This window comes from Mesocricetus auratus, unplaced genomic scaffold (assembly GCF_017639785.1).
Source record: "Mesocricetus auratus isolate SY011 unplaced genomic scaffold, BCM_Maur_2.0 Super-Scaffold_100013, whole genome shotgun sequence".
Classification (NCBI taxonomy): domain Eukaryota; kingdom Metazoa; phylum Chordata; class Mammalia; order Rodentia; family Cricetidae; genus Mesocricetus; species Mesocricetus auratus.
The window spans coordinates 44824943-44845891 of NW_024429196.1; the positions used below are offsets into that span (position 1 = coordinate 44824943).

Consider the following 20949-nt stretch of genomic DNA (forward strand, 5'->3'; position numbering starts at 1 on the left):
GTGTAATTAAGCAGCATTAGTTACAGGTAATTTGGAGTCAACATGTAAAAAAAAGAAAAAGACGGTTGCACTCACACTGGAGTTCTGGGCCCCAAAACAAGCAATCCTTAATTTAAAATATTTTGTGTGAATTCACTGGCTTGCTGAAGTGTGGACTTAGCCGGGCTAGGTTTTGTGCAGTTTATTATCAATATGTTGTAGATGAATGATCTTTGAGAAAAGCAGAACACCAAAAACCATGTTCCTGAAACTCTTTAAAAAGATGTTTAGATTCATTTGTGAGTGTTTTTCTCATATGTATGTCTGTGCACCAAGTGTGCTCAGTGCCCTCAGTGGTCAAAAGAGGGTGTTGGATTCCTTGAACTGGGTTATGGATAGTTTCAAGACACGGTGTGGGTACTGAGTATTGAACCTGGATCCTCTGCAAGAACAAGTGCTCCACTGAAATACTTTCTTCTTCTTCTTCTTTTTTTTTTTTTTTTTTGGTTATTTTTGTTTTTTGAGACAGGGTTTCTCTGAGTAGCTCTGAATTTTTTAGAACTTGCTCTGTAGATCAGGCTAGATTTGAACTCAGAAAACCACCTACTTCTACCTCCCAAATGCTGGGATTAAGCCCAGCTATACTTTTCTTTTTCAAACTTGGTCTCTTCCTTTATTATTTTGTTATATAATTTTTTAATGCAGACAATAAAAATGTACAAGTTTCACAACTCCATTCATTTAGCTCCACACCCATCACTGGGAACTGGTTTGTTCCCAATTTCAATACATGCTCAATGAATATGTAGTTTGTCCAATACCGCGACTTCTCACAGATGCAGATGCTCACAGCTGTGGGTAGACATGGACCATGGGTCACTGTATCTGTTGCCTTTCATTGCTATGTCACATTACTGAACACACAGCAACTTAAGGAAGGAAGGGTTTATGATAGCTCACATTCTGAGGGTACAGTCCATCCAGGCAGGAAGGTCATGGGCAGGAACGTGAGGTGGACTGTTATACTGCATCAAGAGTTGTTTTTTGTTTTTTCCAGTCCAGGAGTTGGGTCCATGGAATAGTGCTACCCATAGTCAGGATGGGTCTTCCTTGCCCACTTAAAAAGTCTAGAAACTCGACACAGACATGCCCACAGATGATTCTACATCCTGTAAAATTGATACTCAGTATTAACCATTACAATCACTCTCATGTGTGCTAGACAGAGATCCAAACATGAGTGGATAGGGTATCTGCTTTAGAAAGATGGAATCTGTGGCACTGGACACTTGTCAGGGGAGATGCCATGTCCAAGACAGGAAGTATGGATGGCAGAAGGGTGCGGTCATGAGAGTCAGTCTGGTCACTGCTCCTTGATTTTGGCTGGTGAACCCAAGGGAGAGCTGGGCTGGTGAATGTTTGCAGAAGCCCAGCTACTCTTAAGTAAAAGACTGAGATCCAAGCTAGAGAGTGTTCATTAGTTAATTCCCCAGCAGTACTGTAGGAGACAGGCAAACATCTGATGTTAGTTCTTTCTTGGGAAGCTGGTCATACAAGGACATAGCAAACTAGCAATGTCACTGCTTATGAAGTGTAATTTGTGAAATCCATCTCCCTGTAGCAAACACTGTGGAACAGAGCCCATGAAGAGACCAAGTGCTGTTTATTCAGTAGTGAGGCGCCTGCCAACTCTTGCCGCGCACACACACTGGATCTTGTGAGTAACCCTGATGCACCAAATGTACTTATGGACCTTCCCCAGCTCTGAGGGGTTTTGTTTGTTTTTGTGTCTTGGTAACACAACCCACTGCCTTACCACAGTTGAGCCCGTGGTTATGACAAAAGGAGAGAAGGCAGGAGCTCTTGGTTAGGCTCACGATAACCACCAAAGTGAAAATCAAGAGGATAAGCCTTAGACATTGATCACTTTATTCTGAACTGGTTTTCACACTACATGAGTAGGAAAGGTTTTTTTTTTTCTCTCTCAAGAGTAACAAAATTAACAGAAAAAAAATTACTGGAATTCCATGGGTGGCACATTCACAATGACTTAATACTAAAGAAGCTGTTTAAGGCACTCTCACAGAATTCCTAAATTAGGTAAAGAATTAAAGGATTCTAGCACAGTAACCTCACCTTCACCCCTCCCCTGCCAATCAGGGTACTTGGCAAAACAAAACAAAACAAAAACAAAGCAGTACTACATTGACTCAACCTAAAACATTCTTTTTTTAAGATATACAAATGGCCTTGGTAAAGATTTCCAGATAATAATGGGTTTTCAGAGCTATGCAGGAAATCCCACCAGTATATTTAATAAGTGTTTATTAGTTAGCACCTGTATACAAGGCACAAAGCAGGACATAACATTTCCAAGTCTGACACTTGTTAGCCTAAGGAAAGGTCAGAGTAACACCCCCAGAGCATAAGCATCCCTCAGGAGACCTGAGATGCAGGCCAAGGGAAGGCAATTTGCCAGTCAGGAAGCCCATTTGATTCTAATGGGTGAGAACTCTTGCAGACAACTCCTTCTCATAACCTCCTATGAGGTTATGTTTTCTTCTGGTTACCTTCTAGCATTGGAAGATAATGAGTCTCAGCCAGATCCCTAATATCTGAGGATGTGCATTATTAACTAGAGCCCCAGCCTATGACTTCTGCTGTCAATAAGGGCTCAAGGGTGACTTCAGTTCAACGACAGTTGAACTCCAACTTCGGAATGTACAGCAGGGGTCACTGTGACAGAAGTTTTCTTCCCTGTGTGTCTTCTCTGATGTTGAATAAGGTATGAAGGTCGGGTGAAGCCTTTTCCACATGTTTTACACTCAAAGGGTTTCTCACCAGTGTGTACTTTTTGGTGTTCAATAAGGCTTGTAATCCTACTGAAACTTCTCTCACAATCATTGCATTGATAAGACACAGGAGTTTCAATATTTTCCCAATGGCTTTCCACCCTACTATGACTTTCCCAGTAAGGTTCTGGAACAAAAAAATCTTTATCCCCTGTATGAGTCCTCTGATGTCTCAGGAGATGTGAGCTACGCCTAAAGGCTTTGGGGCACATATTGCACTGGTATGGCTTCTCCCCGGTGTGAATTCTGTGATGTTCAAGGAGGCTGCAGCTCTGAGTGAAGGTTTTCCCACAGTCATCACACTCATAGGGCTTTTCCCCAGTGTGGGTTCTCTGGTGCTTGATGAGATCTGAGCTGTGACTGAAGGCCTTACCACATTCTTCACACTCATATGGCTTCTCACCAGTGTGAACTCTCTGATGAATGATGAGAGCTGAACTTCCGATGAAGGCTTTGCCACACTCCTCACATTCATAGGGTTTCAATCCAGTGTGGATTCTTTTGTGCTTACTTAGACCTGAACTCTGAGCAAAACTCTTTCCACATTCACGGCAATAGAACCGCCTATTTCCAGTGGCGTTCTTCTGTGTTGTCTGTAGCTTGCCTTCCTGCTCACTGGCTTCTGCACCTGCAGGAATCTGAACAGTGTCTTCACCCAAGTAGCACAGTGTCTGCTCAGGCTTTTGTTCTGTGTATTCCTCAGCTGGAGTCAAGTCCCTAATCTTAGAATGCATCTCCTGATCTGAAACACATATGCCAACAACTGTTAATTATGTTTTGCATAGGAGCATTATGGTGAATAGCACAGAGACAAGGATTACAAGGGTCTCTCTATATATACCACTGTCAAGCATTTAAATGCAGAAATTAGGATGGGACAAAAAGGAGGGTAACAGAAAAGCTAGGAAGACACAAAAACAGGCTTGGAGCTGTTAGAAGAAGGGTAAAACCGAGAATGGAGGGAGCGGAGGAAAGCTAGTGAGAACTAACAACTTCTGTGGACACACAGTGGAGGTAGCATGGGAACCTCTATTCTATTCTGTAATAATAGAAAGGTAGCATAAACATACACCTAAGATTAAATTCTGCACTTTCTCTGCTGGAAAGAATTGGAGCTGACCAAGCCCGTTGGAGGTCAGAAAATCATTAGTGGGTCATAGATCTTGGATATTGAGCTACAAGATTTAAAGCTATACTGCTGAACTTTGGCTTTGCTTAAGTGTAATAGTTTTTATGCCCCAGTCCTTCCCTTTTGGAATAAAGAATCATTTAACTTGTTCTTAATTTTACAGGAACCAACAGTTAAAGAGACTGGTATTTTTTGGGCGGTGATAGCACATGCCTTTAATCCCAGCACTGGGGAGGCAGAGGCAGGTAGACCTCTGTGAGCTCAAGGCCAGCCTAGTCTACAGAGTGAGTTCCAGGACTGGCTCCATAGTTACTGAGAAACCCTGTCTTGAAAAACCAAGAGAGGCTGGATATTTCAAAAAGATCTATTTCTAAAGTGTTGAGATTTTTAAAAAGACCATGAGATTTAAAAAAAATTATATTGTTTTATGTTGGGGGATATTAACATAAGCTCTTGGGGATAAACAAGAAAGGAAAGGTTGGTTTAATAGTAATGTATTTTTATGTCAAGTTGACAAGGGTCAATTAATTTGTGCTGGTTACTTTTTTATCAACTTGACACAAACTAGAGTCACATCTGAAAAGGGTATCTTAATTGAGGAACCACCTCCATCAGATCAGTCTGTGGACAAATCTGTGGGGCATTTTCTTGTTTAATCAATGATGTGGAAGGGCCCAGCACACAGTGAGGGATGCTATCCCTGGGCAGGTAGTTCTGACTGTAAAAGAAAGTAGGTGAGTAAGCCAGTTTGCAGCATTTCTCAATGGTCTCTGCTTCAGTCCCTGCCCTCAGATTCCTGCTTGAGTTCCTGCTCTGATGTCCCTCAACTGTGTCATGGAAATAAACCCTTGATGCCCACAAGAAGTCATAGTATTTGGGATCATATGGTATTTATGACCGCAAGAGAAAACAAACTAGAACAGGTGTAAGAGGGATTGAGTACAGGAAGTAACAGAAAACAGGGCAAGTGAAAAGATTTCTACAGTGTTCACATTTGTCTGTGATAAAGACAAAGGCAGTTACGGTGAACTGTGCCCTGGCAGTGGCAGGTACACCAGAATAGAGCATCAGCTTTCTGAGACAAAATTGGGGCCACTACCATGCCACCAATGAATTGTGTGATTTTTGACAAGTCTGATAACCGTCAGTGTCCTTGCCTCTAGGACCAGGACCTAAAGCTGGTATCTAATGTTACATCTAATTCTCAAACTGTAACTCCACGACCTGTTTCTTGTGGAGAAGCTCCTCAGGTTTTTCACTAGTCATGGATGGGATAGGAAGGGAAAGGGAAGTCTTTTTTTTCCATTTCATTGAAGTCTGGTCTCATACATGCTAGGAAAGTGCTCTACCTCTGAGATGCAAGCCCCACTACTTAAACTTTACCCAGCATCTCCTCTGCGGCAGAACAACACTAGGGATGGGATCTACTTTATCCCACTTGTCTTGACTAGAACACCCAGGGGGTGTGCTACTCTGTTTTCATCAACTTGACATAAACCTGGACATATCTGAGAAGAAGGAATCTTAATTGAGACCATCCCTCTATAACACCGGCCTGTAGGTGAATCTGTGGGGCATTTCTTGATTAATTATAAATGTGGGAAGGCCTAGCTCATATGGCAGTCACCCCTGAACAGGTTGTCCTGGAGTATTCAGGAAAACAGGTTGAATAAACCATGAAAAGCAAGCCAGTAAGCAGCACCCTGCCATGGCTTCTGTTTCTGCTTTGAGTTTCTGTCCTGACTCTGATGTTGGACTCTGATATGGAGCTGTAAGCTGAAATCAATCCTTTCTTCCCCAAGTTGTTTTTAGTCATGGTGTTGTCACAGCAATAGAAACCCTAACTGTGACAGAGAACAAAGATTACAAGCATTAAGGATCTAGTCAGTAACAGGCTTTCAAAGTATGTTTATAAATTATAATTTCAAACATAATGGACTCAACAGCTTCTAAAAACCCTACAGGGGAAGGAGTTCTATTATAGAAAAGTGAGAAAGAAGCCTGAGATAAAATTAGCATCCAGAAGTCTTACCTAGGGAAAGCAGGCTGCCAGAGTTCTCCTGCATTTGGTCTTTGAAGAGATTCATCTGAGATGAATCCTGCTCCGTCCATCTGGGGGAAAGGGCTGGGGCTACATCTTCCATTTTCAACAACCCCTAAAAGCATAAAAGTTCAACAAAGAGATGGAACAGGGAATATCTGGGTTGCAAGTGCACAGGCTCACCCATTCCACCCCTAAATGCCAAAACCTCAAGCATGCATGCTATGGGAAGTTAAACAGTAAACAGATCTTGGGATGAATAAGGAAATTCATACCCCAACTAGGAACTGGGTGGAGAATGGAGGCTAGGAATAGAGATGGGGTGGAAAGGAAGCACAGTAGCAGTTAAGGATGTTGAGGAGGGGGAATAGCTCTAGCTCACCTGCAACTCTGAAGTGATCCTGGGAGCTGTCACTCCATCTTCTCCACAGTGGCCCCCCTGGGTGACTACAACAAAAAGCTCTGGGTGAGACTCACACTAGTATCCAGCCTCCTCGAATTGTGGAACCCAGGTTTAAAAGGTTGATTAATAAACTTTTCCAAATGTAAGTTTATAAAATATTTTCCTTTTCAAAATACTTGATGGCAACAGGCAGTGGCGCACACCTTTAATCCCAGCACTCGGGAGGCAGAGTCAGGCGGATCTCTGTGAGTTCGAGGCCAGCCTGGTCTTCAAAGAGAGTTCCAGGACAGCCTCCAAAACAATACAGAGAAACCCTGTCTTGAAAAAACAAAAAACAACCCTGATGACTACCAAATCCAAAGGTATTCTCTGAAGATACGCAAAAGCTCTTGAAAAGCCAGAGTATGGCTTATTGGGAAAGCATTTCATTAGCATGTGTGAAGTCTTGGATTTCATCACATGTACCACACAAGAAGGTAAAACAAGTAAAGGCTAGTATTACTAACCTCTGACTTCTGAGGGCAGGGATCCCAAAGACTCCTGTTTAAGCAGAGGCTCCATGGGCTCCATCTGGCTACTCTCTGAGCCCTGAGTCAACAGTACTGCCTTGGAACAAAGGAGTTCCTGCCCATCGTCATCATCTGGAACCTAGAAGTCATTCATTTATTTTTATTGTCCATCTATTTATCAGACATTTCCAAAGTACTTTCAGCTTGACACTGTCTCCAAATTCTACAAGTATGCATTCATTTTTTTTTTTTTTACAAACAACAACTTCATGAGGGTACAGCTCATCCAAAATCACTCTACTAAATGACAAAGTTAGATGGGAGATTAGGCAAATGCTTCCACAGTCCACTCAATGCTTCCTATTATGTACATGTAGGGTTATGAACCCATTTAGGAAAATGGTGATATAAATCCATTAGATGCTAATTTCTTATCAGAAAATTGAGGATGCTATTTCTAGTTTGTCTAGAGTGGGTGAAACCAGTAAGACTACAGCATTTGAAACCACCCAGCAGGGTGTGGCATGTGCTATCAGATGCAGATTTGCTTCTAGATCATTAAGTTACACTTTCAAAGTTCCACTCTCTTCTGCTGCTCAGCATCCCCACATTTTTTATACAGAATGAGTTCAGAGGCTGTAGCGACCCTTCGCTGTTACAAAACTCGGGCAATAACTCTAAGTCCAGAACTTTGGCTTTGGTCACTGGTTCGAAGACTACATGTCCCCTGAATAAAAAATACTAGGGAACACAGACATGGCCTCCTAAAACAGGCCAAAGACGGAAGCTAAAACCAGCCCATTTTCTACCACACAATCAAACAAGGGGTTCATGAATTTGGATAGGGAAAAAAAAAACCTTTCTAGATCTAAGAAAACTGTAGAATTTCCCTCCATTGTCAAGAGAACACCAAAGCAAGGTGACATAAACTCCACAGCACTGAAGATACCACATGTGAGAGGCCAAGGAAACACCAACCAAGTCGTTTGTGCCTATTGCCACTGTGCTCAAACCTGTTCTTGGGCCTTACTGAGCACACGAATTAAGAAGTCCACATCTAACCTTTCACCGCTCTGCTCAGCACATTCTACCCGATTTCTCTAGGCCTGAGTTCTTCCCAATCCTTGTACTTTCCTTTGTGCTTTTAACTATTCTGAGGGGTCCAGGTCACTTCGCTGGTTGCCTCAGGTTCCCAGTTCAGACTGAGACTTCGCGGGTTCTAAGCAATTCCTCCCTTGGATCTGTCTTGAGGTTTCTGGAAGGCACAGGGCATAGGTCTCAGACCCTAAACCTGTTCCTTCTACCTGTGGAGGTGTCTCATCCAGCTGCCTCTCCAAGTACTCCAGCAGCGCCACCACCTCCTCCCCGCTGTCGGGGTGCTGCTCGCGCACCCAGGCCTGCAGCTCCCCTGGCAGGATGGTCAGGAACTGCTCCAGCACCAGCAGCTCCAGGATCTGCTCCTTGCTGTGCATATCTGGCCGCAGCCACTGTCTGCAGAGTTCTCGGAGCCGGCTCAGCGCCTGCCGGGGCCCAGCTGCCTCGGGATAGCGGAAGGCGCGGAAGCGCTGTCGGGAGCGGTCGGGCCCAGGGCTGCCCAGCCAACTGGCCTCCTCGGCCAAGGGAGAGGCCTCTTCCTGTTCGACTTTTATGACCAGTAACTCCATCTGGTCCTCAGCAGAGTGCGAGTCCAGGGCTGTGCTTTCCCTTGATTCTCTAGCCATCCCGAGCCAAGTAGTTCTCCCGTTTCACGGTAGCTGTGAGCTGTATTTCTGCAAAAGACTACTGAAAGAGAGGTGGAGACGACTATGAGCTACTTGTAGTTGCAATTGCTCCCCTCCTCCTATGTCCAGGACCCCGGGGAAACTGCCAAGGAGCAGCCGAGGATATCCCCATGTTCAGATTTCCGTTCTGTGACATCTTAGGGAGTTTAGAATCAACTATGCATTTCTGAGAGGGTGTTCTGGAGAGGTTAAACTTAAGTCATCATTCCACGGACTCCGACCCCACACAAAAAGGGGACAGCAGCGGAGCAACAGCGTTCTTCTTCTCTCTGCTTCCTCACTACAGAGACGCGAGTAGCTGCCTCCATGTTGGACTGTACCCTCACCCTGTCTACCAAAAGAAACCCTTCCTCTGCTTGCTTCTGTTGGGTATTTTGTCACAGCAATAAGTACTTAACATAACTAGACTTGAGAAGAGAGGCTGCTACTGTGATAAACTTGGTCATGCGTTTCTCACCTATGCACTGGCTTGTGGAGAGAACACAAGAGTCTGGAGCTATAGGCTAAGTCCCAGATGGATATAACTAACTTAATGAGCCACTCTGGTGAGAGAGACTGGAATTTCAGAACACCAGAAGCAGGTGAGCAGTGGAAGCCTAGCTGATGTTTCAGAGTGGAATACAGGCCCTTTCAGGAACTGGAACAGAATCTGTTTATGTTTACTTCTGGCAAAGAATCTGGCTGCATTTAGTCCATGCCATGAAAACTTAATAGTGAATTAAAAAAAAATAACAGACTAATTATTCATTTGGGGCTGAAGTGGCCACAGGACCTGGTGGGACAAGAAAACTTTAGCAACAACTAATTTATTTTGCAGGAGAAATTACAAACAGGACAGCATTCAGGCTGTGGCATGACTAGTGTTTACTGCTCTTATTCAAATAAATAGAGAAACCAAAAATATATGAAAAATGTGGTCTGTGTAGGAAATGAGTGTGTTCTAATGTAATGAAACAATGAGGGTACAGGCAGGCAAAGCTTCTGTAATTGTCACACTAACAGCAGGAAAGATAAATTTTGTGTTCTACATCTGGGAATCTACAATACGGAGAGCTCTCTCAGGGCAAGACCCCATCCATCCATTCAAAATGCTAACTTATGATATTCATGTAAAAGGGAGAACCTAAACTGAGACCATTACCACAAGAGTTTCCTGATTCAAAATTGCTGCCTAAGGAAGCATGCCCCCCCCCCAACTCTGGGTCAGCCTCAAAGGCACATGGAGACCATTACAACAGTGGTATAAAGGAATCCAGCTACATTTCAAGCAAGCATTATTTGAAAGAATCATCCACGTAGTACTGGTTTTGCAAGCATGAAAGATACAAAAGGGATCACCGAGTCTTGCACAATTCCAGAAAGACTCTCTGACTGGGCTGTGTGCTGGGGTCAGATTCCCCACAAGAAGGCCACTCCATGAAGCTAGGACTATAAAGCCTAAATTGTAATGGGGATTCCAAAATATAGGTGATGCCAGGACCATGGGACATCCATTGAGAAAAGCCAAGGCACTGAGTAGAGTGAGCACAAGAGAGGTCACATGTGCTGTAGACAATAGAGCTGGAGATAGAGCTGCCCACAGTTGTTAAACCCAGATGATTCCATCATGAGACCCAGATGTGCATGATTTGGTGTTTTTCAGTCTTGCTTTAGTCCAATCTTTCCCTGCTATGCTCCCATTCCTCATGTTTGGAATAGGAATGTTTACTTTGTGCCCATGTATAACAGAAATACATTACAAGTACTATTTTTATAGAAACTGACAGTTAAGTGATTGCCTGAGTTGCAGAAAGACTGCACTTACATTCTGAATAGTGTTAGAACTATTAAATACTATATGAATACTTGGAGACAGACTAAAGCACATTTGACATTATGAGATGAATATGACTGTTGAGGCCAAGGTTAATATATGATTTAAGTAATGTATTTAATTATCACAAGTTAATCTTGTTAACATGACAGGGTTTAAGATCATTTAGGAGATTCTGAGGGTATTTTTATAGAGCTAACATATAAGAAGACTCAATGTGTATATACCATTGTGGTGATATTTTGTTTATGAGCTAACAATAAAGCTTGCCTGAAGATCAGAGTGCAAAGCTAGCCACAGCCATAGAGGACAGGCAGTGGTAGTACACACCTTTAATCCCAGCACTCAGGAGACAGAAGTAGATTGATCTCTGTTAGTTCATGGCTATTCTGAGCTACACGAAATCGATCCAGTTTAAAAGAGAAACAGAGCTCACACAAAGGTGATCCCAGCACTTGGGATTCCATGCCTTTAATCCCAGCACTAGAGAGGAATGTAAGGCCAGAGGAGACAGGAGTGTATTGCAGTCTGAGTGAGTCTGAAGAACAGTACAGTAAGGAGCAGTTTGAGGATTGGTGGATCACCCCTTTGTTCTGAGCATTGGTAGAGGTGATAACTCTCTAGTGGCTGGCTACTTTGCTTCTCTGATCTTCAGGCAAGCTTTATTTGTTAGATCATAAACAAAATTTACCACATACCATTCCATAGACTAAGGTTCTAGACCGAATAAAAAGTAGAAAGTAGAGCATTGGTATCCATCTCTCTGCTTCCTGATTACAGACAGAATGTGACCAGCCATCCCAACCTTCTGCCTCTGACTTCCCCTCTATGATAGACAGTATCTTCAAATAAACCCTTCTTTAAAGTTATATTGTTAGGTATTTTGCCAGAGTAATTAGGAAATCTGAATAAGCTTTCTGAAGGATGTTCTAGAAGTGGGTCTGAAGGATGTTCTAGAAGTGGGTCTGAACACCCCACACCTCTGGAGAGAGAAACTAAGACTTGTACCTCAATTTCAGTGGACCTATAATTCTAGCAGCGGGGATGCAGACTAGAGGATCCCTAAATTTGATGGCCAACTCTTGCCCAGTTGGTGAGCTCTATATTCACTAAGAGGCCTGTCTCAGAAACATAAATAAATAAAAATAAAGGTGGTAAACAATAGAGGAAGACATTCACTACTGACCTCTGGCTTCCATGTGCATACGTGTGTGCATGTACCAGTATATATAAGCACACTAACATTTGAACACACACACACACACACACACACACACACACACACACACAAACTTCAAAACTGGAAAATATGCTGATTCATCTCAGTGTTCTAAGCTTACAGCAAACTTAGAAACCAGAGGAGGTAGTCGTCTACTTAAGAAGTTAAGGGCAAAGTCTGTCTCCACAGCACATAGGCTGGCATGCTTTTTTCCCATGGTTGGACAACAGACAGCAGATGGATGGGCAGATGTGTTGGAGATTTTTGACCCAGGCAGAATGAGGAAAGGGAGATACCCCTCTTTTTCCTTCACTGTGTAATCTCAAAACTGTCTTAAATGGGTATTCAGTGGCTGTACAATGTGCCTCACAAGAGGGCCAAAGAAAGCTGGATGAGTATCCCACTGGAGTTAGAACATGGGCACTGGAATAAGGCATTTACAGAAGCTCTTCCTCCACACTATCAGATGTACGACCTTGGAAATGTCACATATTAACCAGTCAATGTTTCAGGTTTTCACAGCTTCTCAGACACTGTGAGACCCGGGCTTCCTAAGAAGGATGGAAGATCCAATTCCTTTGAGTCAGAAGGAATGAGATTTTTAAGCTAGAACTGCCTGCAGAGTTCCGTGAGTCCACTGAGATTCAGTGTACTCCTCTTTACCACTGAAACAAAGGAGATCAGAACGAGTAAGGCTGGTAGAGTTACTATGGGAAAATATTTCCAAGTCTGTGCTCATTTGAATTTCTATGTCTCACTCCAACTTTCTATAGTTCAAGGGGCAGTTTAGATGACAGATGGAAGTTAAGTAACCTTGACTGAACTGTGCTTTTTTCTTTTGGCTTTGTAAGACAGTGGTCTTGAATTTTCCATGTAGCCCAAGCTGTCCTTGAACTCATGGCAATCTTCCTGACTCAGATTCCCAAGAGCCGAGATTGCTAGTAAGAACCATCACACCTGGATGAATATCACATCAACTGTTAGAAAAAGACAGAAAATACTTCTTCCTAATTAGCTGTCACAAGAGATCTGGGATACTCTTTAATTTTTTTCTCAAATAAGTGAACCTAAACTTAATCACACCTCTAGATCCCAGAACACAAGTACAGGTAAACATACAAGAGCAAATTAAAAGCATCAAAGCTATGTTATGCAACAGAATCACTGGGAAGCTTTTAAAGACTCCTAATGATTGGCCAGCTAAGGTCAACTGAGCTAGCTTCTGGGGTGGGCCTCAGGCCTCAGCATTTGTGAACTTACTATGTGATTCAAAGCACAGCCAAGTTTGATAAATAAGAAGCTAAAGATAAAAGATTTTTAAAATATCAGTAGAATAAAGCAACTAATATGAGAATATTGAACACCCATGTTCTCCCACAAATAAATGGCATTTTAAAGAGGAAGCAAAGGAAAGCAGACTATCATAGATTACAAGAGACAGCAATTCAATACAAGTCATGTAGTTTAAACAACATCCCAGAACTGTAAAAAGACTTTTGTGGGTCAATCAGGAAAACATGAAGATAGTATTAAGGAATTACACTCAATTCTGTTTATTGTGATAGTGTAGCTAGATTAAAGTTCCTGTCTTAGCACTGACATGCTTGCAGATGGGAGGTTATGATGCCTTGGCCTCCGGTTTCCTGTATAACGAACGAAAGGAAGAAAAGAAGGGAGGAGAGGAGAAGGAAAAGGGAGGTAGGGAAGGACAGATGGGGAGAGGATGGCAGTGAAGAAAAGGGGAAGGCAGAAAAAACATGAATGAAAATGTCTAAAAAATTACTGCTGAATGATGGGCGAGTTGAAGCTTTTCTCTGACTTACATTTAAATCTTTCCCAAAATAATCTCGAATATTAAACAAAATCCTATTTTTCTTTCTTAAATACAGTCCAAAGCATTTTGTTGGGGTCAAGGAGTGTAAGAGTAAACCTGAGATTGAGAGGGTGTAGGGTTTTGGGAGGGAGAGGCTGTATCGAGAAAAATGGACATTGATATAGTCTTAAAAATAATTCTGAACCACTCCTGTTTCGTCACTGTCTATCTGGAGTCTCAGCCCAACTGGGCAGAGTACCAAGGGTACAGGATCAGGATTGTTTACAAATAGGAAGTGTTTGCCAAATATGTACACCAAAGACAAGGTTTTCAGTTTTTTGTTAAGTTACTAACAGAGAAAAGACTACTACAGGGATCCCTTATAGGTCCTGAGAATGTTAGAAACCCCAAATGCCCCCAAGAAAGGGGAGGCAGATGGAAGGATTATCAAAGATTGCAAGAGACATCAATTCAATGACAATAGTAAACTGTATATGGTCAATATTAGCCTTAAAACCCAGCAAAAACAACGAAGGTTGCTAGTGTGACTCCAATTTCAGCTCTATCTACCACCGATCTACCTATCAATCACATCTGGCATCCATCCATGTGATCCTCATGCAGAGAGGGTTCTTGCTGAGGGTCAGAGGTTGGCAGGTCGCAGCACGAGCAAAACGGCAATGTCAGCTCACACCAGGGGCCCTTACCCTTGCTTGCTCCTCCTGCTTCTCAAGTTCCTCCTCCCTCTGAAAGACGGCATCTCCAAGATTTTAAAACTGTGATTTCTGAGCATCACAACACACTACATAAACCACTTTTAATCTTTCCTTTGCGATAGGTTCTTCTCCAGAATGCTTTATTTTGCCTTCTAAAATGCAGAAATTATCCATTACAAAGAGAGCTGGTAAATAGCACTAAAATTCAAAAGACAACAGCCAGTACCAAGGCTAGTCACTGAGGAGAAAGTGCTGTCCTAGTTAGAAACAGCAACAGTAATAATAAAAGCAATCTTTACACTGTGCAGATTACCCCGTGCCTAGTACCATTTTAAACACCTTGCACAAATGAAGCCATTTGCTCCTCACGACAATCCAGTAAGTTAGGCGATTATCATTATCCCCTAAAATAGCAAAAGCACAGTATGGTTAAGGGACTGGGAGAAAGTCACAAAGTAGCAGAGGCCAGAATCCACCAGGCAACCCGACTCCAAAGTTCTGGCCCTTTTCCAGTACCCCAGATTAAAGACCTTGGAACTGACCTTGTCTCCAGGAAAAGCAAAACTGTGACGTCTCCCATTTTCAAAGCTTAAGTACATGACCCAAGAATCCCATCTCCAAACGCCCTGAGACTGACCAGACACCCGGAACCGGCCCGAGGCGAGACGCCCGAGGCCCTGTCGGGCGATCGGCCCAGGCGGCCACTGAGTTTGTTTTGCCGGCGCCGCTAGGCCGCAGAGGAAGGTGTTCTGTCCCACCCTCACCACCCACAAGCAGCCGGGCCCGCCGTAGGACGGTAGCAAGAGGGACCCAAACCCACCCGCGATCGCAGCACAGCGCAGCACCCCGCAGTCACAAAAGTGTCCGAAAGTCCGACCCCGGGGGGGCGGGGCACGGGGCACTTCCGGCCTCTCTAGGCAATAGCGACACTCTATGGTTTGCCTCCCCCTTTTCTCCCCCCCCCCTTTTCGTGGTTGCTTCGTAAAAAGAATTAAAATTATGTATATATTTTTTAACTGAAGTAGAATTACATCATTTCTACCTCCCTTTCTCCCTCTAGTCCTGTCCAAGAAACCCCAGTCTCAAGTTGATAGCGTCTTTTTATTAGTGTTACATTCATATATGTGTTGCATGCACAAACGACCTGCTAAGTCGTTTTTTGTTGTTGTATGTGTATACGTGATTTTAAGGCTGACCTCTCTGCATTGGACAATCAATAAGACGGTTCACCCCTGGAACAGACTAATTCTTCATTTCCTAGTAGTCAATAGTTGCCTGTAGTTCTTTGGTGAGGGGTGGCACCCTGTGAAATTTTACCCCTCTTCCAAGTTAACACGTCTATTGATATTGCCATTGTTCCGGTCTTGGCTTTGCAGCCATTTCTAGGAGGAACGGTTTCATATCTGACTTCCTGGTATTCTGGTGCTTAATAGTCTTTTTTGCCTCCGTGTACCCTGGGCCACAGATGCAGATGAGATGTAGATATATCTGCTGGGGCTGGCCTCCCTATGATCTATTGATCTCTGCATTATACCCAGCTGCAGTTTTCCATGATGGTCTTCTCTATTTGTTGTAAAGAGAGGCTTCTTTGATGAGGGGAGGTAGCTACATTTATCTAGGAAAGATGGCTCTAGTACCAAGAGCATTACACTGAATATATGCACACAAATACAAAACCATAGTCAAATGGGGAAACATGGAAAAGAATATGTTCAGGTTATTCAGAGTATTAATTTTGAATGGCCATATTTCTGCATCTAGAACCTGAATAGGCGAACCAGGCTTGATACTTCCTACTTAAAGATTAATGTTCATGATACAATGATTTCTTTGTTTGGAAAAGATGGTCTGGTATGTCCCAGATGATATACTTCAGGTCTTAGGTGGGTGGTTCCTGTGTCTTCACTGGAAATCTCTCTGTCCTAGAGCAAATGTATTTTATCAGGGCCTTCAATATATCACACTTTGCTCATGTTTCACAAATGATTTATCATCAGCAGTAAGAACAAACACAACACACTTTAAATTGTCCTATAGGCTGTCTCTGAGTCTGTTAGCTGCTTTTGGGATCCTTTCCTCCTATATGTTGCCTTGGCCAGCCTTAATAAGAGAGGAGGTGCCTAGTCTTTCTGCAACTTGATATGCCATGGCTGGCTGATATGCATGGGAGAGCTGCCCTTTTCTGAATCGAAAAGAGGAGGGGTAGGTGGGTGGTTGGGGTGGGGAAGAGAGGAGGGAGGGGAAATATGATAGGGTCTGGAAAAATTAATTATTAATTTAAAAAATTGTCCTGTTACTCTAGGTTCTTCTGAGTACAGGAGAGGATGTCTTAGTCAATGTTCTGTTGCTGTGCAGAGACATCATGGCATGGAAACTCTTTTTATTGTTGTTGTTTGTTTATTTGCTTGTTTTTTGAGACAGGGTTTCACTGTGTAGCTTTGGAGTCTGTCCTGGAACTCACTCTTTAGACCAGGCTGGCCTTAAACTCATAGAGTTCCTCCTGCCTTTGCCTTCTGAGTGCTGGAACTAAAGGTATGTGCCACCACCTCCCAGACATGGCAACTCTTATGAAGAAAATAATTTAACTGGGGCTTGCTTATAGTTTCAAAGGTTTAGTCCATTGTCATCATTGCAGGAAGCATGGTGGCATAAAGGCAGACATGGTGCTGGGGAAGTAGTTGCGAGTTCTAAATCCAGCTCAGCAGGCAACAGAAGATAAACACTGGGACTGGCTTGGGTCTTTGAGACCTTAAATCCCACCCCCAGGACCACACTTCCCCCAACCAAGCCATAACTACTCCAGCAAGGCCACACCTACTAATCCCTCTCAAGCAGTGCCACTCTCTGATGACCAAGCATTCAAATCTATGAGCCTATGGGGACTATTCTTACTCAAATTACCACAGGAACTCTGAGAAACAGAAATAAAAATTTTGCCCATCTTTTGCAAGTATGAATTCCTTTTCTGTTTTCTTTTTCTGAGACAGGGTTTCACTGTGTAACTTTGGAGCCTGTCCTAGAACTCACTCCGTAGACCAGGCTGACTTTGAACTCACAGAGCTCCACCTGCCCCAGCCTCCCGAGTGCTGGGATTAAAGGCGTGAGCCACCAACGCCTTGTGCAAATATGAATTTCGTTTTGTCTTTTCCAAAAGAGAAGAAGACATTTGCAAATTCAACAGCTGCATAGTATATGCCTTAGATCCTACAGGTCTTTTTAAGAAAGAAAACATACCCTATATGGCATGACAGTTTTCATGTGGGGCAACTACTTTGTTTAGTTTGCAGTTCTTAACTATCATTCCCTAGGATCTGTCTGGTTTTGCTTGTGAGGATAAGCCCCTGAGTAAAAGGGAAGGGGATGGTAAGGACAACATTGCATTCCCAATTAACATCTTCCATTGGTGGATATTCATTGTACTGGACATTGGATTGTATAAGGACCTTTCTTACACAACTATATAATGTACTTTGAGTATACTCCTCCACAAGTCCCCACCCACACCCCGCCCCTGTATCTGCATTTAGTATTATTCCTCTGGAGCAGTGATTCTCAACTTTCCTACTACTGCAACTGGAGTCATCTTCAGAAACCCCTTGCCTATGAAGCGTTCCTCTTACTTTTTCCTCTAAGAGTCTCAGAGTTTCAGGTCTTCCAATAAGATCTTTGATTCAGTTAGGGTTGGTATTTGTACAGGACCAGAAATAAGGATCTGCTTTTATTCTCTCCCATATGGATATTCAGTGTTGAAACTACACAAACATCAGGCTGAAGAAAAATGTTGAAAACAGTTCTTTAGGAAGAAATGATCATCTGAATGGTAAAACTTGGTGTAAATGAGACTTTTCCCTTTTTAATTTCACTACTTTTTACGGTCTGAATATTTTGCCCGCATGTACGTCCATTCATCACATGAATGCCTGGCACTGGATAAAGCCAGAAAAGGGAGCTGGAGCTCCTTCAATTGGAGTTATAGGTGGCTGAGAGCTGTCATGTAAGTCCTGAGAATCAAACCTGGGGCTTGGCAGGATCAGTAAATGCTAGCTATTGAGCCATCTCTCCATCACCTATTTCTGGAAATTTCTAAAAAATAAAATTAATATACAGAGGCTTAAGACATAGCTCAGTGGGTAGAGCTAATCTTTAACATGTGTAGAGCCCTGCATTCAGTCCCCAGTACCACATAAACAGAGCATGGTGGCACATGCCAGTAACCCCAGCATTTGAGAGATAGAGGCAAGAATTCAAGGTCATCTTTGGCTACATATTGACTTTGAGGCCAACCTGGAATATCAAAAAGAAATTCATATATAAAGAAGAGGTCCAAGGGCATAAAGTCAAAGAAATAGTGAAAAAAGTATTGTAGACGTGTGTCAGGCATTTACATAATAAACTATTACTTTTCTGGTTTTGCTTGTGATGGCTACAAAACTCTAATTCTAAATCTGTACTTGGTACCAATGTTTATCATTTTGATTTATTTTCCTTAGATATGGTTTTACAAATTTTATTTTATTTTATATTATAACATTCATGAGAATGAGGGACTTGTCTTCATAATTATTATGTATAACACAAGAAATTATGTTTATCATTTTGATTTATTTTCCTTAGATATGGTTTTCCAAATATTATTTTATTTTATTTTGTATTATAACATTCATGAGAATGAGGGACTTGTCTTCATAATTATTATGTATAACACAAGAACAAACCTTTAGCATAATATTGTACAAAATAGACTTTGAATAATTAATAAAATTTAAAAATCTATTAGTGGCATAAACTTGTATTTCCCACATTTGGGAGGCAGAGACAGGAGGATCAGGAGTTCAAAGCCATCTTAGACTGAACAGTGAGTTTAAGGTCAGACTGACCTAAAAATGAGGCTCTGTTTCAAAAACAAAAATGCATGAGTTTAAGCTTCTGACATATCATCTGGTCTCTATTTCTGTGGCTACCACCTTGATCCCCACTCACATTATTTTCCTTCATGGTTCTACTGCAGTCTCTTTACTGATCTCACTGCTCATATTCTTACTTCCTTATAGTCTGTGTCCCACAAAGTGGCTGCAATAAAATCTCTAGGTACAAATTTAATCATATTACCCAGATCCCTCTGTTAGGGACCCAGGAAAAGAAAATGTTCGTGCTCTTTGCCACACATTCTACTTTTTAGTCTTGCAGAACTGCTCAAGTCTTTGGATGCATCAAGTATCTCGACACACTCTGCTAGATTAAAAAATGAGTTAACTTCCCAAACAGTATTTGCTTAAGAGTTTGAAGTATTGTTAAAACAGTACCAATACTGCGAAAAACACCATTAACATTTAACAATAGGGCTTTACTATTACCACTTCTTTTAATGTTTTTTTTTCTTTAAATTAGCAAAGATATTCAAAGCTAGGGCTATTCGACTCACTAATTAATAGCTGGTCTTTTTTTGTTCCCTTTGCTCCTGAGCAAGGACTATTAGCCACAGTCAGCTGGACTGATCTAATGTCAAATCCATCTGCTTTAAGTACTCCAAGGGCACCTTAAGGAAATGACATGGCAACTTTAGCTGCTTGCTGCTAAAACATAGTTCCAGTTCAGGAGGCTCTATTTCAGCTGTCACTGTTTAGTTAATGCAGGAAATTTTTAAGCATCACATGCTTTGGTGAACCCTGGGCGCCATTTTCGCCCAGGCCAGAGGGCAAGTGCTTTCTCTGGTGATCCAACAGAAGGACTACACTGTGTTTGATGCACAGTTCTTGCAGCAAAACACCATTGCATCCTTGTGGCTACAAGGCAGGCTGTTCAGCTTACTGTTTCTGTCAGCCAGTAAACACCCTCTCATGCATCTTTGTGGAAGTATTTGTTTGTAGGGCCTTGATTTCCCTGTTGTCCACGTGACTGCGAACATAGAACCATGACTGAGGACGTCAGGTGCTATTTGAGGGGTTGGAATAAGAGATGGCAAAAACTGGCCATAAGTACTTCTACTACTCTTACCTGTGTGGCTTCAACCTTGATTGGGCGGGGGTGAGTTTCATCAAGTTTCAGAAAGAACCTACTTAAATGATTAACATACCTATATGCAGAGTTGAGCAGGAAATGGTGTAGACAATACAAAATGAAGGCAAAGATGACAGGCTTTTACCGTGGGTTTAAGAGTTACCTTAGGGGTCCAGGTGAGGACTACTTTCCAGCAAGGCAGTTTCTACGTCATCTGCTAGGCATTCATAGAACTTACTCCTCTAATCGACTTACAAATATTTACTTTAATTCATTTCATATGAAAGTCAGTCCTCCACAGTTACTTGCCTACCCACTTGTCTTCGAGAGTTTGAGATTTCAGAAGCGAAATACAGGAGGATTTAGGAGAGAAAAAAATAACCCAAAGAGGAACAAGTTTATGTTTTCAGTTCGCCGCTTGTCTTCTCTCTTTATCCTGTCAATTAGAGGCAAGGCCGGGGACAGATTAGACACCGGAACTAATGGGTAAGAAATACAGGTGGGGAACTAGCAGTTCCTTCCGGTCCCCTGATGGTGTTCGTGCCCACAACAGCGCCTCCTAGGAATTCAGCCTCCAACAGTGGGGCTGTGATTTGTGACCCAATCCTGACAGCTACTGGTCACGGCGGCTTAATAGTTTTGTAATTCTCAGAGAAAAGCTGCATTTAGAAAGAGGGAAGGAAGGCTTAATTTGGCG

The 20949-nt window shown here is 42.5% G+C and overlaps 1 protein-coding gene across 8 annotated transcripts; it reads right to left on the reverse strand.

Annotated features, from left to right (window-relative positions):
- Nucleotides 1–1891: 1891 nt before the first annotated feature.
- LOC121143545 (zinc finger protein with KRAB and SCAN domains 3) lies at nucleotides 1892–20709 on the reverse strand. 8 transcript variants are annotated; one of them, XM_040755651.1, is made up of 7 exons: nucleotides 15076–15139; nucleotides 14247–14407; nucleotides 8218–8695; nucleotides 6911–7052; nucleotides 6384–6448; nucleotides 5993–6116; nucleotides 1892–3573 (listed from the first exon to the last, which is right to left on the reverse strand). In XM_040755651.1, the coding sequence occupies exons 3-7, from the start codon at nucleotides 8632–8634 to the stop codon at nucleotides 2666–2668; spliced, it is 1656 nt and encodes a 551-aa protein (XP_040611585.1). In that variant the 5' UTR covers nucleotides 8635–8695; nucleotides 14247–14407; nucleotides 15076–15139; the 3' UTR covers nucleotides 1892–2665. The 8 variants fall into 8 exon arrangements, with proteins under 8 accessions (XP_040611585.1, XP_040611589.1, XP_040611584.1 ...); XM_040755655.1 differs by lacking the exon at nucleotides 15076–15139 and adding an exon at nucleotides 14798–15021 and having other exon boundaries at nucleotides 8218–8692; XM_040755650.1 differs by lacking the exon at nucleotides 15076–15139 and adding an exon at nucleotides 14798–15021.
- Between the last annotated feature and the right edge of the window lie 240 nt (nucleotides 20710–20949).

Coding starts and splice junctions, on each gene's coding strand:
- LOC121143545 (XM_040755653.1), bottom strand. CDS start 8,634: ATGGCTAGAGAATCAAGGGAAAGCACAGCCCTGGACTCGCACTCTGCT. Junction 7,053..8,217: donor TGGATGAGACACCTCCACAG/GTAGAAGGAACA, acceptor AATGACTTCTAG/GTTCCAGATGATGACGATGG. Junction 3,574..5,992: donor TGGCAGCCTGCTTTCCCTAG/GTAAGACTTCTG, acceptor TATGTGTTTCAG/ATCAGGAGATGCATTCTAAG.